This window comes from Amblyraja radiata, chromosome 21 (genome assembly GCF_010909765.2).
Source record: "Amblyraja radiata isolate CabotCenter1 chromosome 21, sAmbRad1.1.pri, whole genome shotgun sequence".
NCBI lineage: Eukaryota > Metazoa > Chordata > Chondrichthyes > Rajiformes > Rajidae > Amblyraja > Amblyraja radiata.
In genome coordinates, this window is record NC_045976.1 from 14,291,281 (window position 1) to 14,309,062 (window position 17,782).

The 17,782-nt window shown below is 39.3% G+C and overlaps 1 protein-coding gene across 5 annotated transcripts in view; it reads right to left on the reverse strand.

The window, feature by feature from the left end:
* The window catches only part of cpne8 (copine 8), a 213,452-nt gene that overhangs the window by 54,827 nt on the left and 140,843 nt on the right, over positions 1–17,782 (reverse strand). For 4 of the 5 annotated variants that reach the window (XR_004415211.1, XM_033039601.1, XM_033039603.1 and 1 more), the window contains 4 exons: positions 16,895–16,999; positions 14,626–14,667; positions 13,463–13,538; positions 1,808–1,861 (listed from right to left, as the gene is read on the reverse strand). Coding sequence is in view for 4 of the 5 variants with exons in the window: in XM_033039601.1 (XP_032895492.1) it covers positions 1,808–1,861; positions 13,463–13,538; positions 14,626–14,667; positions 16,895–16,999 (277 nt within the window). In the remaining variant the exon portion in view is untranslated. The remainder of the gene's footprint in view (positions 1–1,807; positions 1,862–13,462; positions 13,539–14,625; positions 14,668–16,894; positions 17,000–17,782) is intronic. The other variant, XM_033039602.1, reaches the window with a different exon arrangement.

The following is a 17,782-nucleotide window of genomic DNA, read 5'->3' on the forward strand; positions in this document are numbered from 1 at the left end:
ACCAGAGAAGACAACCAGCAACTGGTGATGTCCATGAATCGCAAACTTCAAGCAGCAATAAAATCTGACAATGGGCACTTTAACCACGTGTGATTTTTTTTCTATTACAAATCTTAAATTGTGGAGTACAGAGGCAAATAAATAAATGATGGGTCTTTGTCCCAAACATTATGTAGGGCACTGTACCCGCTGACAGCAGTCAAAGCTAAATCACAAACTGACAGCATGACAGCAACTAAAGCAAGTCACTGCAGAGAGCTAAGCCTCCGACGATGTGACATTTTGAAAGCACTTCTAATTTTAAATGATGTGTTTTGTAAGGCTGTGATCTCAGTCTTGACACTTTATCAAAGCCATTTAGTTTGCTATTTGATCCAATCACAATAGTATACCACTCGATTCTGAGAGTTGGATGTGGGGAGAATGTTTCCACGAGTGGGAGAGTCTAGGACCAGAGGCCATAGTCTCAGAATAAAAGGACGTACCTTTAGAAAGGAGGCGAGGAGGAATTTATTTAGTAAGAGGGTGGTGAATCTGCGGAATTCATGACCACAGACAGCTGTGGAGGCCAAGTCAAAGGATAGTTTTGGCGCGGATTGACAGATTCTTGAGCAATAAGAGTGTCATGGGGAAAAGGTAGGAGAATGCAGATGAGAGGGAAAGAGATCAGCCATGATTGAATGGTGGAGTAGACTTGATGGGCCGAATGGTCTAATTCTGCTCCTGGTACTTATGACCATATGATCAGTGTCACTGTTCAGATCATCTATACAGATAGATTTAATGTATCAGGATAATACATAACAAGTTAATGCACCATTAACAGTGACACTGATAATATAGATGTGATACCACCCATTCATATTAGTCTCATGGCCAAGGCAACCTCCACTCAAAGAAGTGGCAGATACTAGACAGGCATCTCCCCATACTACCAAAGATGCTGTAACCGCTGACCGAGGTCACGGTCTAGTTCCTCAGTCTGGAAGGTGGCCAACAGGTTTCTTGTTTATAAGGTGATAATGCAGAGATCTGTGATGAGTGGGAACCAAGATGCTCAAAGGAATCCTACGAGATGCTTTAAGGGCCTGTCCCACCAGCATGGGACCAAACGTGGTCGCTTGAGGCGTACGGCCTCGCGGGGCCTCGCGGGGCCGGTCCCACTTCGATCTGCGGAGGCATATGGAGTTGTGCGGGGCTGGTCCCGACATCATACTCCCCAATCAGCTAGGCAGGAGGCGGGTCGACTGAATTTGGACGTCGCACGGCGTCGGGCGGTGACGTCATCACGCAACGGCACGCCGGGCGGTGACGTCACCGCGCAACGCAACGCGCCAGGCGTACGCCGTCAAGACGCTGCGTACAACGTCATTAAAATAGTCAGGCCTACAATTATGGTTAATGTACCAGAATTTAAGAGCACTTGATTGAACAAAGAATGTCTTCTGGAAGCCATGAATGTCATCATATTCAACAAGTCAAATTAGACATTAAGAATGTTTCACAGCAGAAACCAAGCAAAAACAAACATAAATAAATAAATAAATAACATATACTACTACATTTGAGAAAACATTCAATCCAACTCCAGAATTAACTTGTGAAATGCACACGCATGCATTGTCTCACAAACTGCACCAATATACTGTGCCGGCAGCAAAAATACTTTGAACAAAAAAAGGCAAATATAAAATCAAATTATTCATAAAAGGTAAAAATATCATTAAATTGTTATTCTGAAGTAGCATCAAATAACTCCAACAGGGATAGTCATATCTTTGAATCGAGCAAAAACATCAATACTTACTGTACCAGAATTAATGTATTTTTTCTTTTTAGCTTTCTTCTTTGGATTTAACACCTGGAAGATTAAATAAAAGTGCTAATCCCATTCATAAATTTGTTAATTACATTGTATACAATGCAAAGAATGTCATAAGTTTATAATTCAAAACTGACAAAATTCCATCAATATCAAATTAAACAGTGTTAAACTAATTCAAGAGAAATAAATATTTCTTATTTATAGGTTATTCTATAACTCCATTAAACTATCTACCACATTGGTAACCTGGCAAGATATATCAGTGGTTACAAAGTATGTGGGTGCTTAGCCAACCAACTATAGGGGTATAGTCCAGCTTACAGCAACTGGATCAGTGATGGATCTTGGAATTGGTTAAAAAAAATGATCAGAAATTTTAAAGATATATGTCGTGCACTCAGATGAATGAATTTTTATTTAGATAGGTTTTACACTCTCGTTGATTTTGAAGAACATAATCATAAATTGGGAATGATTGCCAATTTATGACTGAAATGAACTAGTTAATGAATGAGATCATGTCTATTTGTTATATCAGTTCTTGCAGGCTGTTAAAACAGATGTAACATTCAAGTACATCAGCAAATTGTTCAAGGATTTACATGTACAAGCTGCTGAATAAATAGATAACTCGTTAAGTCAAAATGTAATTCTTCACTCACTTGATGGGGTCATGCATATGCATTGGTTAATAAATGCATCCATAACGTTTTATAGCAGTAATTGTGCCTCGGTGCTTACAGTGCAGTAGGGCCGGCATAGCTGTGCAGCGGGAGAGTTGCTTCCTTACAGTGCCACAGACCTGGGTTTAATCCTGACTATAGGTGTTGTCTGTATGGAGTGTGTACGTTCTCCCCGTGACTTTTCTGAGTGCTACTGTTTCCTCCCATACCTCCAAAGATGTACATACCTACAAACGTAGGTTAATTGTGCTTCGGTAAAGATTGTAAATTATCCCTAGTGTGTAGGATTGTGTTAGTGTATGGGGATCGCAGGTCAGTGCAGACTTGGTGGGCCAAAGGGTTTTCTTCCACGATGTGAATCTAAACTAAACTAGAAACTGTATAATAATGTATGATGTTTAAATGAAGCTACATGATTGGAAGATAAAGTATCAAGTTATTAGAAAAGACTTACACAAATGCAATGAAAGAAAGTCCAACAGATATGGAGAGCTATAAAAAGAACAATAAAGGTATAAAGAAATTACCAAAAGATGCAAGAACAGAATATGAAAAAATATTAATGGTAATATAATGTTTTTTGAACTAAATAAAGAATAAATCATTGGTATGGGAATAACAGATCTACTGGTGATGGATGAGGATAAAATCATAATGTTAGGAAGGAAAATGCAGACGGTATGTCAACATTGACCACAGAGGAAAGGGGACAAGATCGCCAAATACAAGTAGACTGAGGAATAAATCAAGGGAGAAGCTTAGAGATTTTTTTTAAAGATTTAAATGGTAATAATATAAATAATGCATAGGGTAAACAAGTCTTCAAGTGCTTTCCAAACTGTATTAATACATTAAATGAAGGAATTATTGATGCCATAGAAATTATTTTCTAAACATCTCTACAGTGGATTAGGAAATTGCAAATGCCACTTCTTTAATTCAGAGTGGAGGGTTAAATCTGGTGACCACAGCCTGTCAAATTATTACTGATGCAAAATTATACATAGGGGTGACTATCTCCTCAAAAAAGGTCACGTTTCATTCAGCCAAACAATTAGAATGCTAAAAAATTGAAAACATGCTTTGAAACTACCTTGCAATTTAACTTTGGGATTTTGGAATGCAACGCAAAATATGTGTCAAAGTTGAATAGGAATAGAATGATATAGAAATATATATATATCTGAATGAGGTGTTGGAAACTGTCAGTGAGATTGATAAAAACTCTGGCTTAAAGCCCACCATCGGGTGCTATTTCATTCTTCCAGTTTCCCTGATGCTGTTCCTGCACAGCCCATTTACTACACACCAAGTCTACAATTAACATGTGTTTGATGATACACAACAGTGATACTCCTTTGTCCTGGCACTCTTAAGGGCCTGTCCCGCTTAGGCGACTTCTTTGGCGAGTGCAGGAGACTCTGCGCTCGCCACAAGATCGCCACATGGTCGCAGGTGGTCTTCTTCATGGTCGGGAGGAGTTCCCGTATTCGGGAACTAGTCACAGCCTCAGTATGGTCACCGTAAAATTTTCAACATGTGGAAACATTTTCTGCAACCAAAAATTGGTCTCCATGGAGAAAATCGATACTTTTGTAGTCGTAGGTCTAGTCGTAGTGGGGTCGCCATGTTATCGTAGGTAATTGTAGGTAGTCGTGATAGTCGTAGTTAGGCTTAGCTAATCGCCTTTGCTGACCGGTCATTTTCATTGGCTCATTGCGAAAAAAAAGTATGGAAACAGCAGCACGTGATGCGCTGTCATTGCGCACTTTTTCTTTCAGTGGATCAGACAGTGTGAGACATGGCTCTGAGGGGAAGGCTTCAGCGCAGGGGCAGGGCACAACCCTCAACACCACCCACCAGGCTATCAACATTGTTTGTTTATAAGACTTTTGTATGTTTCATTACCAATAAAGGAAACCCCTGACTTTTTAACCTCAAATTGATGTATGAATATCATTCTTTTTCATAGCAGTCCCTTAATATCATCACTTAAATTTCATATTTCATTTCTCATATATTTAGATAATTGACACACACACAAACGCAAGTAAGGAATGCACTGTATTTAAAGTTTCACATTTATTTTGATGAAGAAAACAGTCACAAGCACTTCAAATGCACTGCATTTAAAAGGATTTTATTTTTATACATCTCAATAAATCTAACACTAAAACAAGCAATACACTGAATTTAAAAGAACATGTTTGAAAAATCTAACGTCATTTTTTTAGGTGATCTTTTTAGGTATAGAGTCTTAGCTTGTCGTAGCTTGCTTTCTGTGATCGTGGGTGTAGTCGTCTGTAAGTCGAAGGTGGTCGTCTTCAGTCCCCACTATTGGGTCGCCAATTGTCATGAGTGCATCGGTGATTAAGTTGCAGATAGTCGTAGCTTGTCCTACATAGTCATAGGATGTCTTCTACATAGTCGTAGGATGCGTTTGATACATTCACTTTTTCAGCGATTCAACAAGACCTTGATAGTCGCCTGCACTCGCAAATGAAGTCGTCCTTTAGGACATTGGTGTTGCCAAACTGACAGACAATTGTGTTATATTTCCTATTGCTACCACACATAAACTGTTAATGCATTTCTTTTCAAGGTTACAAAATATAATAATAAATGTTTCAGTGAGATTCAGTAAAAGCCCTGTCTCACGGTACGAGTTCATTCCAAGAGCTCTCCCTAGTTTAAAAAAAATCAAACTCGTGGTAAGCACGGAGAATGAGCGTAGCGGGTACGTCGGAGCTCGGGGACGTTCTTAGCGGCTCGTAACGTTAACGAGGCAGGTACTCGGGAAGACTCGGAAGACTCGCTAATTGCAGGTAAGCACAGGAAGACTCGTGAAGATTTTTCAACACGAGGTATGTTGATTTTTCAACATGAGGTATGTTTTTCAACATGAGGTATTTTCAACATGTTGAAAAATGTCCACGAGAGCCCCGAGTACCGATGAGTGGCCATTACCGTAAATCTCCGAGTTCGAATCAGGGCAAACTCGGGAGAGCTCTTGGAATGAACTCGTACCGTGGGACACGGCTTAAAGATAAAAGAAAGCCCAGGATCCCAAGCTGCAGTGAGCAGGGAGATAGCTTGGGACCCAATGCCCCAGTGAGATTTAAGAGAGTGTTAGAACCCATGCCCTGAAGAGCTGAAAGGAGTGGTGCAGGAACCCGGGATGTGGCAAGCTGAAACCTTGGCTCCAGTGAGTTGAAAGATACAAAGTGCAGAACATGACACAGCTGGGGAAACCGAGATAATGGAATAAAGTCCTTATAGGAATGAATGTGGTCATGATATCTGTGGGAGTCCAAGGGCTTGTAATGGATGAGGGTTGCTAATCTGTTACCTGAAATGGAGATAGAGGGGTCCAGAAAGACAAGAATCAAAGATGGTCTAACTGCAAGTGAAAGCAGGATGAAAATAATCAGCGAAGGCGATGAAATACTCAAGTTATGTACGGGAACCAGAAAGTAGCACCAACACAGATAAAATGTGTTGAAAAAGAAATGAGAGGAGAAGCTTGGAAAAGTAAAAATAGAACTGTTCCACGAAGAGGCAGATGTAGCTTGGACCCATGCTGAGTTACCAATGATTTGGTGGAATTAAATGGTTAAGGAAGATGAGAGCACAATGCAAGAACACATGGATAGGATAGGTTTAAAAGGATATAGGCCAAACGCAGGCAGGTGGGAGTTCTGTAGATTGTACTTTTTATTTGGCATGGGCAAGTGGGGCTGACAGCATGGTTTCAATGCTGTATAACTCCATGCCTGCCCAATGAGCCAATTTTGATAAATCAACCGATTACTGGCTGCCTTTAGAAACTGCAAAGATTGGAATTAGCCAGATGACCAATCACGTTGTGTTGCATGGAACTAACTCACCAGACAACCTGATTGATTCACTGTGCCATGAAATAAAGATGATCATCTTACTGACTCTAATATTATCCCACAGTGATGTGAGAAACCTTCACTATACATTACATTACTGAAAGCTGTTGAACAATCATTTTTCAGCAGATGTAAGTAACCCTCTTTGTCAGAAGTGGAGATTATTCAATTTTCTGTTATCTGTTGTAACTATTACAATCAGAACAATGAGATGGGATTATCAGGGGCTCCTTTTGATGAAAGTAATACAATTTTTTTATTTCTTTGATTTGGAGGAGAATCAGAATGGAATAAAGCTCAGCCACCAGCATCACTGGAACAAGCATAATCATAATTTTCAAATATAATTTATTATTTTAAATCTTAAAATACTACACAACACAATCATCAGCACAAGGATATCAGGCTATGAAGCAATTAAACTATCCTGAGTTGTTTTAATGTTTACATCGAGTGTGGTCAGGATATCTTCTGACCTAGGGATAGGATGTGTTTCAAAGGATCCTAAAGCCAGTCATACCCATCAACCCGACTGAATTAATGAGAAGGTAGAGATCTCACAGCCTAGACAATAGCCTTCAGTCCTGCTAATAGCCACACACAACACAAAGAAGCACAATCTGACTAAAGGTGCCAAAATCAATTCATTTAGTCTCATCCTCCTAGAAATATCCATTTTGTTTTATCCCACACATTCACTGCTTTGAGAAATCCAACTTATTTCCACCCTTTCTCAGCTCTAATAACAGCTGTTTGACCTGAAACATCAACTTAGCTCTCTTACCACATATGCTACCTGACCTATTGAAGTTTCCAGCTTTATTTTCACCCATTTTGCAACATTGGTCCACTGAGCCATTTGCTTTTTTTTTGCTTGATTTTCCTGGTCCATTGGGCAGCTTATTGTCTATTTTTGTGACAGTGTTCATCATTAGACCGTTTAAATTTATCTAAGTTCCCCTATCATCAGGGAATTATCGTCTTTTCAATGGAAATCCAGATAAGTCTTCTAGAGAGACGAGGCTTTGCAGGATTCATCAATGTAGCATTTCTGGGAATCACATACTAATCAGAGCAAATTTAAAAAATAGAAACAGAGAGTTGCCAGAGCATTGTTTATTTTGGAACAGAGTGTTTTCAGTTTAATTTATTTTTTCTCCTCACAAAGATTTCCTCTTCAGTGTACTGGTTTCTCACCAAATAGCCACTTTGCCCACTGGAGATACGCTTTCCTAGCCAGAATACTGATCCTCCCCCATTTCCTGAAAATGTCCCAATTTTCCAATAGGCCACCGAATGACATTATTTCCAATGCAATGGTTCGTTTGGATTATTGCTGGGGAGATGGGGCATATTGTCCAAGAAGAGACCCTCCCAGCACAGTGTGTTGTAGGAACGAACTGCAGATGCTGATTTACACCAAAGACAGACACAAAATGCTGGAGTAACTCAGTGGGTCAGGCAACATCTCTGGAGAAAAGGAATAGGTGATGTTTTGGGTTGAGACACTTTTTCAGACCCTTCAGTCTGATGCTGCCTGGCCCACTGAGTTACTCCGGCATTTTGTGACTATCTCCGTGCACTCTGTCAGACTGGGATGTCTATCAGATGAGCCAGTTACAGTTCATGCATCATTCAGGCTTCTTTACAGCCTCACGCCACACTGTATGACCCTTTCCATTGTCAACTGATCTCCAAACTCACCAATCCCAGCTCGCAACCTCATGCTCAACCACTCACTGAACCCATTCATCCGTGCCAGGCTACTCCTGTTGTGCCCCCCTTTTTCCACGATACCCATTGCCCTCAGGTACATTCACAATTCGTGATCATATTTCGAGAATTAAAGAAAACTAGAGTATATCAATATTCTATACCAACATTTCTGCAATCATCAAATGTTAAGAAGAGCTGAGACTCCATGGGAACTCTGCACTTTACTTCAATTAACATCAGGGAGTCTCGAACATCCATCCAAGTGGCAGATCCGATTACATTAGGAAGTCCTGCAATGGGATTTGATAATGTTGCAGATGCTGCAATTTGCAAAGGTAACGGTAAGCTTTCAAGTAGAGTGCAGCAGCATAGCAGCTGCAAACTTGATTGAAACTCTGCAGGAACTATCAATTATGGCTGCTATGGAGTTTTACAGATGATGTGATTCTATTCTGAATGCAAAAGGTATCCACTATTACTGTGACAGTGGCAGTGACATTTCATGCTGAGCAGGAGTATCTATTACAGTGATCAATCCCAAATGGTGATCTGATTCCATGCAGACTACTAAAAAGTCAAAACAAATACGATACTTAACACTTGGCACAGAATAAATTTGTGCAAAATTTATAAATAAATAAAATTTCAGTAATAGGAAGATCAAAAAATATATTAAACAAGGGGGAGTTTAAAGTAGTCTACAATTTGTCCAGTCATTCGGCAAAAAAACTGCAGTTCCTACTAAACTGGAAATAAAAACAGAAAATAATCAGAGCATTCAACAGGACACATAACATCCTTAGAGACAGAAACAGCGTGGAGATTTCATAAGAACAGAAAACTGAGGGAAAAAAAGAAGATTGGGGTGGCACATTGGTGCAGCGGTAGAACTGCTGCCTTCAGCGCCAGAGACCCGGGTTCCATCCTGACTATAGGTGCTGTCTGTACGGAGTGTGTACGTTATCCCTGTGACTATGTGGGTTCTCTATGGGTGCTCATGTTTTCTCCCACACTCCAAAGACTTTCAGGTTTGTAGGTTAATAGGCTTCGGTAAAATAAAATTTGTAAATTGTCCCCAGTGTATAGGATAGTGCTATTATACAGAGTGACCACTGGTTGATGCAGACTCGGTGGGCCGAAGGGCCTGTTTCCGCGCTGTATCTCTAATGTCGAAATCATGCTTTGAGTTTTAGAAAGGGAGAGGAGAGGAGAGAACAAGGGGATAGGATAGAAGCTAAAGTTGCCTCTTTAATTCTCCATCCAAGACCCACTCTGGTCTCCATCCAAGACCCACTCTGGTCTCCATCCAAGACCCACTCTGGTCTCCATCCAAGACCCACTCTGGTCTCCATCCAAGACCCACTCTCCCATGTTGCTCCTACAATGTCTGACTAAAGTTTGAGGAAATGCGTCACATTTTCCACCTGGGAAGGTTGCTGCTGTTCAGGACTCGATACTGAATGTAATCTAAGGTAAATCTTATTCCCCCATCCCGCAAATGTGGTTGTACCCTCAGTTTCAATTATTTTTTTTCTTCTCTGCCTCTCACTGCTACTTTGTTGTTGACAATTACGAAGTGAATAAAAACAAGAACCAGGACTGATAACCTCGCTGGCGAGATATTATAAGGGCTACGACTAATATTTTGCCCCTCTATTTATTTGTTTCTTGTGAAACAAAGCTTATCAGTCTCAGCAGTTTACTTGCGGGCGATCACTCAGCAATACAGTACAACAGAGACTTTTCTCCAACACCTTCCTTTTACTTCTGATTCTGTAACATAAAGAGTTTACGGACAGATAGAAAACAAGGGCACAAGGGGAGAAAATGACAAGGTAGCACGTTGTGAATTATTTTATGGGCAAATTAGTGATGTTTTGCTCACAATTATTCAACTATTCATTCCAAGATCACTGAAAAAGGGGCCACAGTAACTATCTTTATGTAAAGAGGTTTGAGTGAAAAAAGAATTATAGATTGACGAAAAGGCAGATATCAAGATCTAACCTGGCCAGTAAATGAAAGAAGCTGGTATGTGAAAATTGTCACATTATACATTTTCAATTTCTCTATTACTGAAAAAGTAAACAAGTATCTTTTAACTCTTCAGATAGTCAATCAATGTTATTCTTTTTAAGGAATTGTAGAGAGGCCACTAAGTCCAGAGTGAAAAACACAGCAAGTGGAAAAACTAAAAGTTGCAGGGTAGAGCAGTAAGGTTGGAGAGGGTGTGGTAGTGAGGGTGGGTAGAAATGAAATAATGTGATTAGGGGCCCCGAGGATTCCTTGAGAAATTGGAAAATGAACCATTAACCATGTCTATAACTTAAAATGAACAAACTAGCCATGAACAAGTCCCTGTGATACTGTAATCTCATGTTTGAAGTGAGAAGGTCAGTTACTTGTTGGATGGTAAATACAACATTTCTATGTTCGCCTGTGTAAGAATGACTATCCACCACAGACCTGGGGTATTTCCTGGAAATGTGGCAAACAACTGGGTTTGAAAATCATTCTTCAAGAAAAATCACTCATTTTTGCATTTCACCTGTGAAATATGCATACAATTGTCCCCATAATTTTCTCCATCATTAAGAGCAAAATTAGATATAACTTTTAACGAATGAAAGCGCACACCACCAGAGTAAGGAAGAGCTTCTGTCCCTCTGTAACCAGGCTCAGTTCTTTCATGCGCTGGAGTAATGTTCAATTAATCTCTATCCTATTGTGGATATTGGACTTTGGCTGTGGAAGTGATGCACCACAATGTTGAGAACTATATTCTGTAATCTGTACCTTTGCGTTTGCTCCATCTATTGTACTTGAGCTTTACTTGATTGCATTTATGTAAAGTCTATCTGTTGGGATAGATTGCAAAACTATTATTTTCACTGTACCTCGGTACACGTGTCAATAATAAGTCCAACCTAAACATAGCATCTATTTACTTAAAGAGACAATTACGGCTTTTCCAAAATCTACTGGATGCAGGGTTACGTACCTTTGATAAACCGTACATTATTGAAAAGAACTGCATCGCAAGTGAAGTCATCTCAGAGAACTTCTGCTTGAATTGATACTTAATGACGTTGGTAGAAAGCCAAGGAAATAACCGTACTTTAATCTCATGAAATATGCAAAGCCTATCTAACTGGTGATTTCTGTAACATAATTCACCCACCCTCAGGCCTTCACAGGTGTCACACCATGGATTACTGCATGTTCCAGCTCACCCTTTTAATGTCTCCATTGCTCACAACATAAGATTTCCAAACCACTGAGCAACCACCTCAAGGTAACTCCAATGTCACATCTTTTAATATACATAAAAAGTTTTCGAGTTCATCGCATTGAGTAAAAGAAGAGGCTTTAATCTACATTCTACCCAAGCTTAAAAAAGTTTACTACATATCATTACAATTATGTAAACATTATCAGCCCAGCCAGGGAAAAACAATACTAGTTGGTACAGGAGGCAAGTAATGATGCCAGGATTGCTGGGCTAACGGAGCAAAGGTGGAGATCGAATATAATAAATTCCATTACTTTTGGTCTCTGCTTGGTATGTGGGGAATGCCATTTGTTCAGATCCAGAGCAAAGGAAAAACATCCCCAATGCACTTGGTGCCTCTGAATGCAGGAATGTTTCATCATCAAAACAAATGGCACACAGTCGCCAACATGATATTTTGACCATCTGTGACATGCGTCTCTGTCACTCCCTGCCAGACGAACTTAGCTTTATAATTACTACATGGTAAATAAAGATTTAACCGAGATCAAAAGTCAAGTCAAGTCCATTATCACAGGTACAAGCACGGTAAGGTACAGGTGCAATGGAAAATCTTGCTTGCTGCAGCCCACAGGTTCATAAAATCAGACGAACATATAAAAGCAAATCATACATAAATTATGCAGAAGTCACACATAAAATGTCTCAAAGAAAGAAAGGCAAAAACACAAGATGCTAGCACAAAAATATAATTAGAAGAAAACAACTTCATGGCAGTGGAAGAGATGATTCGTACTGTTACATTGCTGAGGTAGATAAGGGTGTTCCCAGGTAAGAACCTGATTGCTGTATGAAAGTTGTTGTTCCTGAACCTGTTGGTGTGGGACTTCAGGATTCCGTACCTCCTGCCCGATAGTAGCAGTGAGAAGAGAGCATAGCACAAATGGAGGGGGGGGGGATCCTTGATGATATATACTGGCTTCTTAAGGCAGCGCCTCATGTAAATGTTTGTTTCTGGGGGTGAAAGCCATGCCTGCGATGGGCCAGACTGAGTCCGCTACCTCTGCAAGCTCCACTAAACATCAAAGGATTTTTCTACTATGGTGGTTTAGAAATTGCTTAATGGAATCTGACAATGACAGTTATTTATGGCAAGAATGTTTTAATTGTTTTGTTTTCTGATGAAATACAGAATGTGAAGAGAAGATAGCAAGGTTTACAAGATATTTGAAAGGGTCATTTGTGAAATATTATTTCTATTTGATGGCGAAGGACAAAGACTAAAGATAATTTCAAAACCAATAAAAGTTATAAACACAGAGGTGACCCATGAAGGATTTCAAGTATGAAAGTTTGTTTATTTTGAATGGGGGTGGGGGGGAACGAGGTGTACAAAATGTCATGGACTGTAACAGAAAGTTCAAAATTATGAATTATGGTAATGATGAGTGAATATGTTTATTGGCCAAGTATGCTCACATACAAGGAATATGCCTTGGTGCTCCACTCGCCAGTGACAACATGTCATACCGTGACAATTAAGAATGACGCATAAAACATTAAACATTAATAATAAAACATTATCGATTAAACATGTGAAATAAATTGACTACCTGTAGCCCCCTTTTTAAATAAATAAAAAGGGTGCTACAGATTTTTGGTTATTGAGTAGAGCTACTTCCCATGGAAAAAAAAACAGTTTTTATGTCTGGCTGCGACAGCTTTGACAGTCCGGAGTCACCTTCCAGAGGGAAGTGATTTAAAGAGTTTGTGGCCAGGGTGAGAGGGGTAAGAGATGCTCTTACCCACTCGCTTCTTGGCCCATGCAGCGTCTTGATAAATGCAGAATGAGATTAATTCATCATCAAAAAAAAGAAATCTTTAGGAAGCTGATAAATGAGGAAAGTAGCAGATTTTTGATCCACGACATTTGTGAAATAAGGAAAGAGCGTTATGATGTACACAACATAAATGATTTAATATACAGTTTTAAGTATTCCCTTCTGAAGAAATGTGGAATGAAGATTATGCTACATTTTTTTTTAATTTGTTTAGATATTTGTTTAACTCAAATATTTAAATCAGTAATAAAATAAAATCAAGGACTTACCTCATACACATTGAATTGTGACTGTCCCCTGGAAAGCTCTCTGTAATTTGTGGTGAATTCCCCTATAAAGTCATGGCTGGATATCAAAGAAACAGTGTGATGTTAAACGTATGTCATGTCCTCAGAACCAAAGGCAAGTTCAATTCGTGGCGACACTACAAACTGCAGTTGGTGGAATCTGATTCAGTCCTGACCCAAAATATACCCTGATCATTCCCTCTCCAGATGCTGTCTGACCAGCTGAGTTCCTCAGGCACTTTGTTTTGTTTAGCATTCCTTTTATCCCTTTATCCTTTATCTGTACACTGTGGGTAGCTCAATTGTAATCACTTACAGTCTTTCCGCTGACTGTTTAGCACGCAACAAAACATGTTCACTGTACCTCGGTACACGTACTAATAAACTAAACTCAACGTGTTAGCCATGAATTAAAGAATTGGTTGAATCCAGCAAAAGAGAAAACAATGGATCATCAAGGCAAGGGAACTTGGGACAGTTAATGGAGTTATCTTGAGTACAATCCATATTACGGTCAAGAGGTGCCAGACGTCCCAAGATAAAACTGCCAAGAAGGTGGCTCAGTGTTGCAGTGGTAGAACTCCCGCCTCACAGCGCCAGAGACCTAGTTCAATCCTAACCTCTGTGCAGAGTTTGACCACGTGACCGCATGGGTTTTTTCTGGGTGCTCCAGTTTCTTCCACATCCCAAACATGTGCGGGTTTGTAGGTTAATTGTTTACTGTAAATTGCCCCAAGTGTATAGGATTCAAAAATAGTATAACATAGAACTGGTTTACAGTTCGTGGGCGAGGACTCACTGAGCCAAAGGGCCTGTTTCCATGTGATATCTCTAAACTAAACAAAGATAAGAAATTGCAGAATTCAGAATAAAGTTCCATCAACCAGTCCTCAGCCCACCAGCCCAAACAATCAAGACCCTGCTGCAATTTTTGATGACCATCTTCACTATCCACAATACCACCCATTTTAACTGTCAAGAAGAAACTGCAGGAGACTGTTTTGATGTTAATTTGCCAGCTATCTTGTAGATAAAATAGGCGTAAAGTCCTGATAATACTTCCGATAACACGGCAATGTGCAAAACTAGCTAAAATATTTTGCTCAAAATATTTTATTATACAAAAATGCTTGTTGTTATCCTACCTTCCATCTCGTTCCCAGTCGTACACTTCCACTTTGATAGTTCTGTCAACAGCATTAAAAAATATACATTTATATCACCTTGAATGAATAGTAAACCTATATTTCCAAGAATTACGCATAGCTGTTATCTAGCAAGAGTGAAATTTATTCACGTAGTATTTAAATTAACCATGAACTCCAGGCACATTGTTTTTCACTGTATCTTGGCACACTTGACAATTATAAACCAATACCAAAACCAATACCAATAGTCAAAAAAATTTAAGATCAATGTAATGATGTACAATTGTTTAACTGTTAACATTCAAAAAAGATAATGGGATGAAGGTAGATCGGAGGGAAATTAACTGCAGAAAGATACGATCTCCCACAATGTTTTTAGCTCTGTGATAGTAGAGCCCACAATTCAAATACTCTTCATCAAACCGAATGTGAACTGGGCTGTTCTGTCATTGTTCCACTTTCTTATTGTGACAAAAACACTTTCCCAGTGAGGCAATGAAATGGACGCTATGGATGAGCAGCTATGATTGTGTGAAGTCTGAGAAGTATGAGAGTGACTTGGACCCCTAGATCTAGTTGGTAACCATTGGTATTGCTAAACTATCATCTGCATAAATGCTCCATCTATCAAATTTGACCACAAGAAAGATTCAACTTTGACACTAGGATTTCTCTGGCTAGTCCTCCGTATTGCTGTTTAATCTTGTCCATGAGATCCTGCCAATCATTATTCCCTCTCTATCCAGCAAAGATATGATGGGCTAAATGGCCTTCTACAACATTGGCCATGTTCTATGATTCCATGATTCCTTCCAGCAGCAGTTGAGAAACTGCATTGATCTCAAATAATCTTTGGATTCAGTGGTCAGCTACCTCTTAAGAACTGAAGTTCTGATGTTATAATGGGTTTATTTCAACAACATCCAACATTCATGAAATTAATCAGGCCTAAAGCTAGGGATTCAGCAAATGTGGTTCTACAACATATGCACACACCCACACCTGGGCTGTGGGCACGGAGTCCTTGTGCAAAAGGCAGTGGGACAAAGTGTCATATTGGTATCCATTTCTATGGGCAAATAATTACTGGCTCAATGCCTCAAGAATCATCTAACTGCAAACACGAAATGCGAACGAGTTATGGTCTTAAATGGCAGCAGTAGAGAAAATAAGGAGTAGGATATGACTGAGAGAAAGGGTAATAAAGGTCCGAATTAGAATGCTTCATGTGTATTAGAAGGAATACTGCTACTTCTCTTAACCTTCATTCAATTAAGCTTTTTTTTTTTAAACTAACCATTTTTGGTTACAGGTCACAGGAGTCATTTTTGGTTACAGGTCACAGGAGTCATACTGGACAGAAACAGGCCCTTCGACCCAACTTGCCCATGCCAAACAAAAAGTCCCATCTAAACTAGTCCAACCTACCCATGATTGGCCCATATCCCTATCAACCTTTACTATCCATATACCTGTCCATGTGTCTTTTAAATGTTCTTATAATACCTGCACATATCCTAAATCTACTGGATGTATCTGAGGTACACCCTGGCAGCACAGTAAATGATATTGCAAAGACAGGAAATAGCAGGTCATGACACATCTGTGGACTCAGAAATATTTAATGCTTCAGGTCAATGACCTGCACTTTAACTCTATTTCTATTTTCAGAAATACTGCTTCACCTGTTGAGTAATTTAAGCATTTGTGTTTTTGATTATTGCAATATTTCAAAGAGGTGCTCAGACAGAGACTAGCTTACTACTTTTCATACATCAAGGAGTTTAAAAACATTTTGCACTCCTGAATACGTCCAGTGAAATTCATCAGCCTTTTTTTAAGAACACCACCATCAAAACAAAGGTGCAGAAAGTAGCTTGGGATACTGTACATTGATGCATGCTATTGGGATTCTTGGTTGCAATGTCATTGAATCCATATACAAATATGCAAGCCAAAGCTGGCAAAGATTTTGTGCAGAAAGTTTATTTCCTTCAATATTTTTTTCAACATTTCCCATTATTTATTAGCTATATTTTTGAAATGCAAACTGAATGATTGACAGCATCTCAAACTGAAAAGCTCAAGTAATCTCATATTTTATTATTTTGCAGATGCCTGTCATCAGATGACATTGCCGTGCTGGCGCTTAATATTTATGCAAACACAGTTTCATATCTGTCACCTTTAAAAACTTCAAATTATTTTCAAGTATCCATGGTAACTGGCAAAATGGAGGTATTAATATGTGACGGATTCTTCTCACCTGTCAAAGTCACCATTGCAAAGAGCACGTACAGGGATTGTGAAGGCTTGCCACACTGGATTCAAAGTGTTCTTTACAAATTCTGTCTTGTGACAAATGGTAAACCTAAAAATAAATATATTCAAACATGGTCTGAAATAATGGCAATGAAATAGCAGTAATAATTTCATCAACTTAATTTCCTTATTTTAATGTCCACTAGACCAAATTGTAAATTTTAAAGGCAGACACAATGTGTAGGAGGGAACTGCAGATGCTGGTTTATACCACAGATAGACACAAAATGCTGGAGTAACTCAGTGGGGGTCAAGCAACATCTCTGGAGAGAAGGAACGGGTGACGTTTACATTGGTACTTTTGCTAGAGTGCTCCACATGGCAAGACTGGAAATCAGCAGTTAAGATATAGAGATCAGTTTTCCATTTGTTCATCATAATCATATCACACAACATTAAAGTAATCAAAATGTCAAAATGAATAAGTAACAAGTTTCATCGCACATCCCAAATATGTAGCTTTGTAAGGTAATTGACCCTCTGTAAATTACCCTCAGTGTGTAGGCCAACATTTCTTTCAATCAATCAAATATCTACGTAAAACCAGTTGTTTGCTAGGTACTAGTGAAGTTATTGCACGCTCGAGGTGTTGCATTTTTGGGAAGTCTAAACAGGGCAGGACTTATACAGTGAATTTACTACGATGGTGCCAGGACTCGAAGGCCTGAGCTATAGGGAGAGGTTGGGCAGGCTAGGACTTTAATCCTTAGAGGATGTGGGGTGATCCCATAAAGGTGTATAAGATCATGAGAGGAATAGACGGAATAAATTAGTCTTTTGCCCAGAGATGGGGAATCAAGAACCAGAGGACATATGTTTAAAGTGAGGGGAG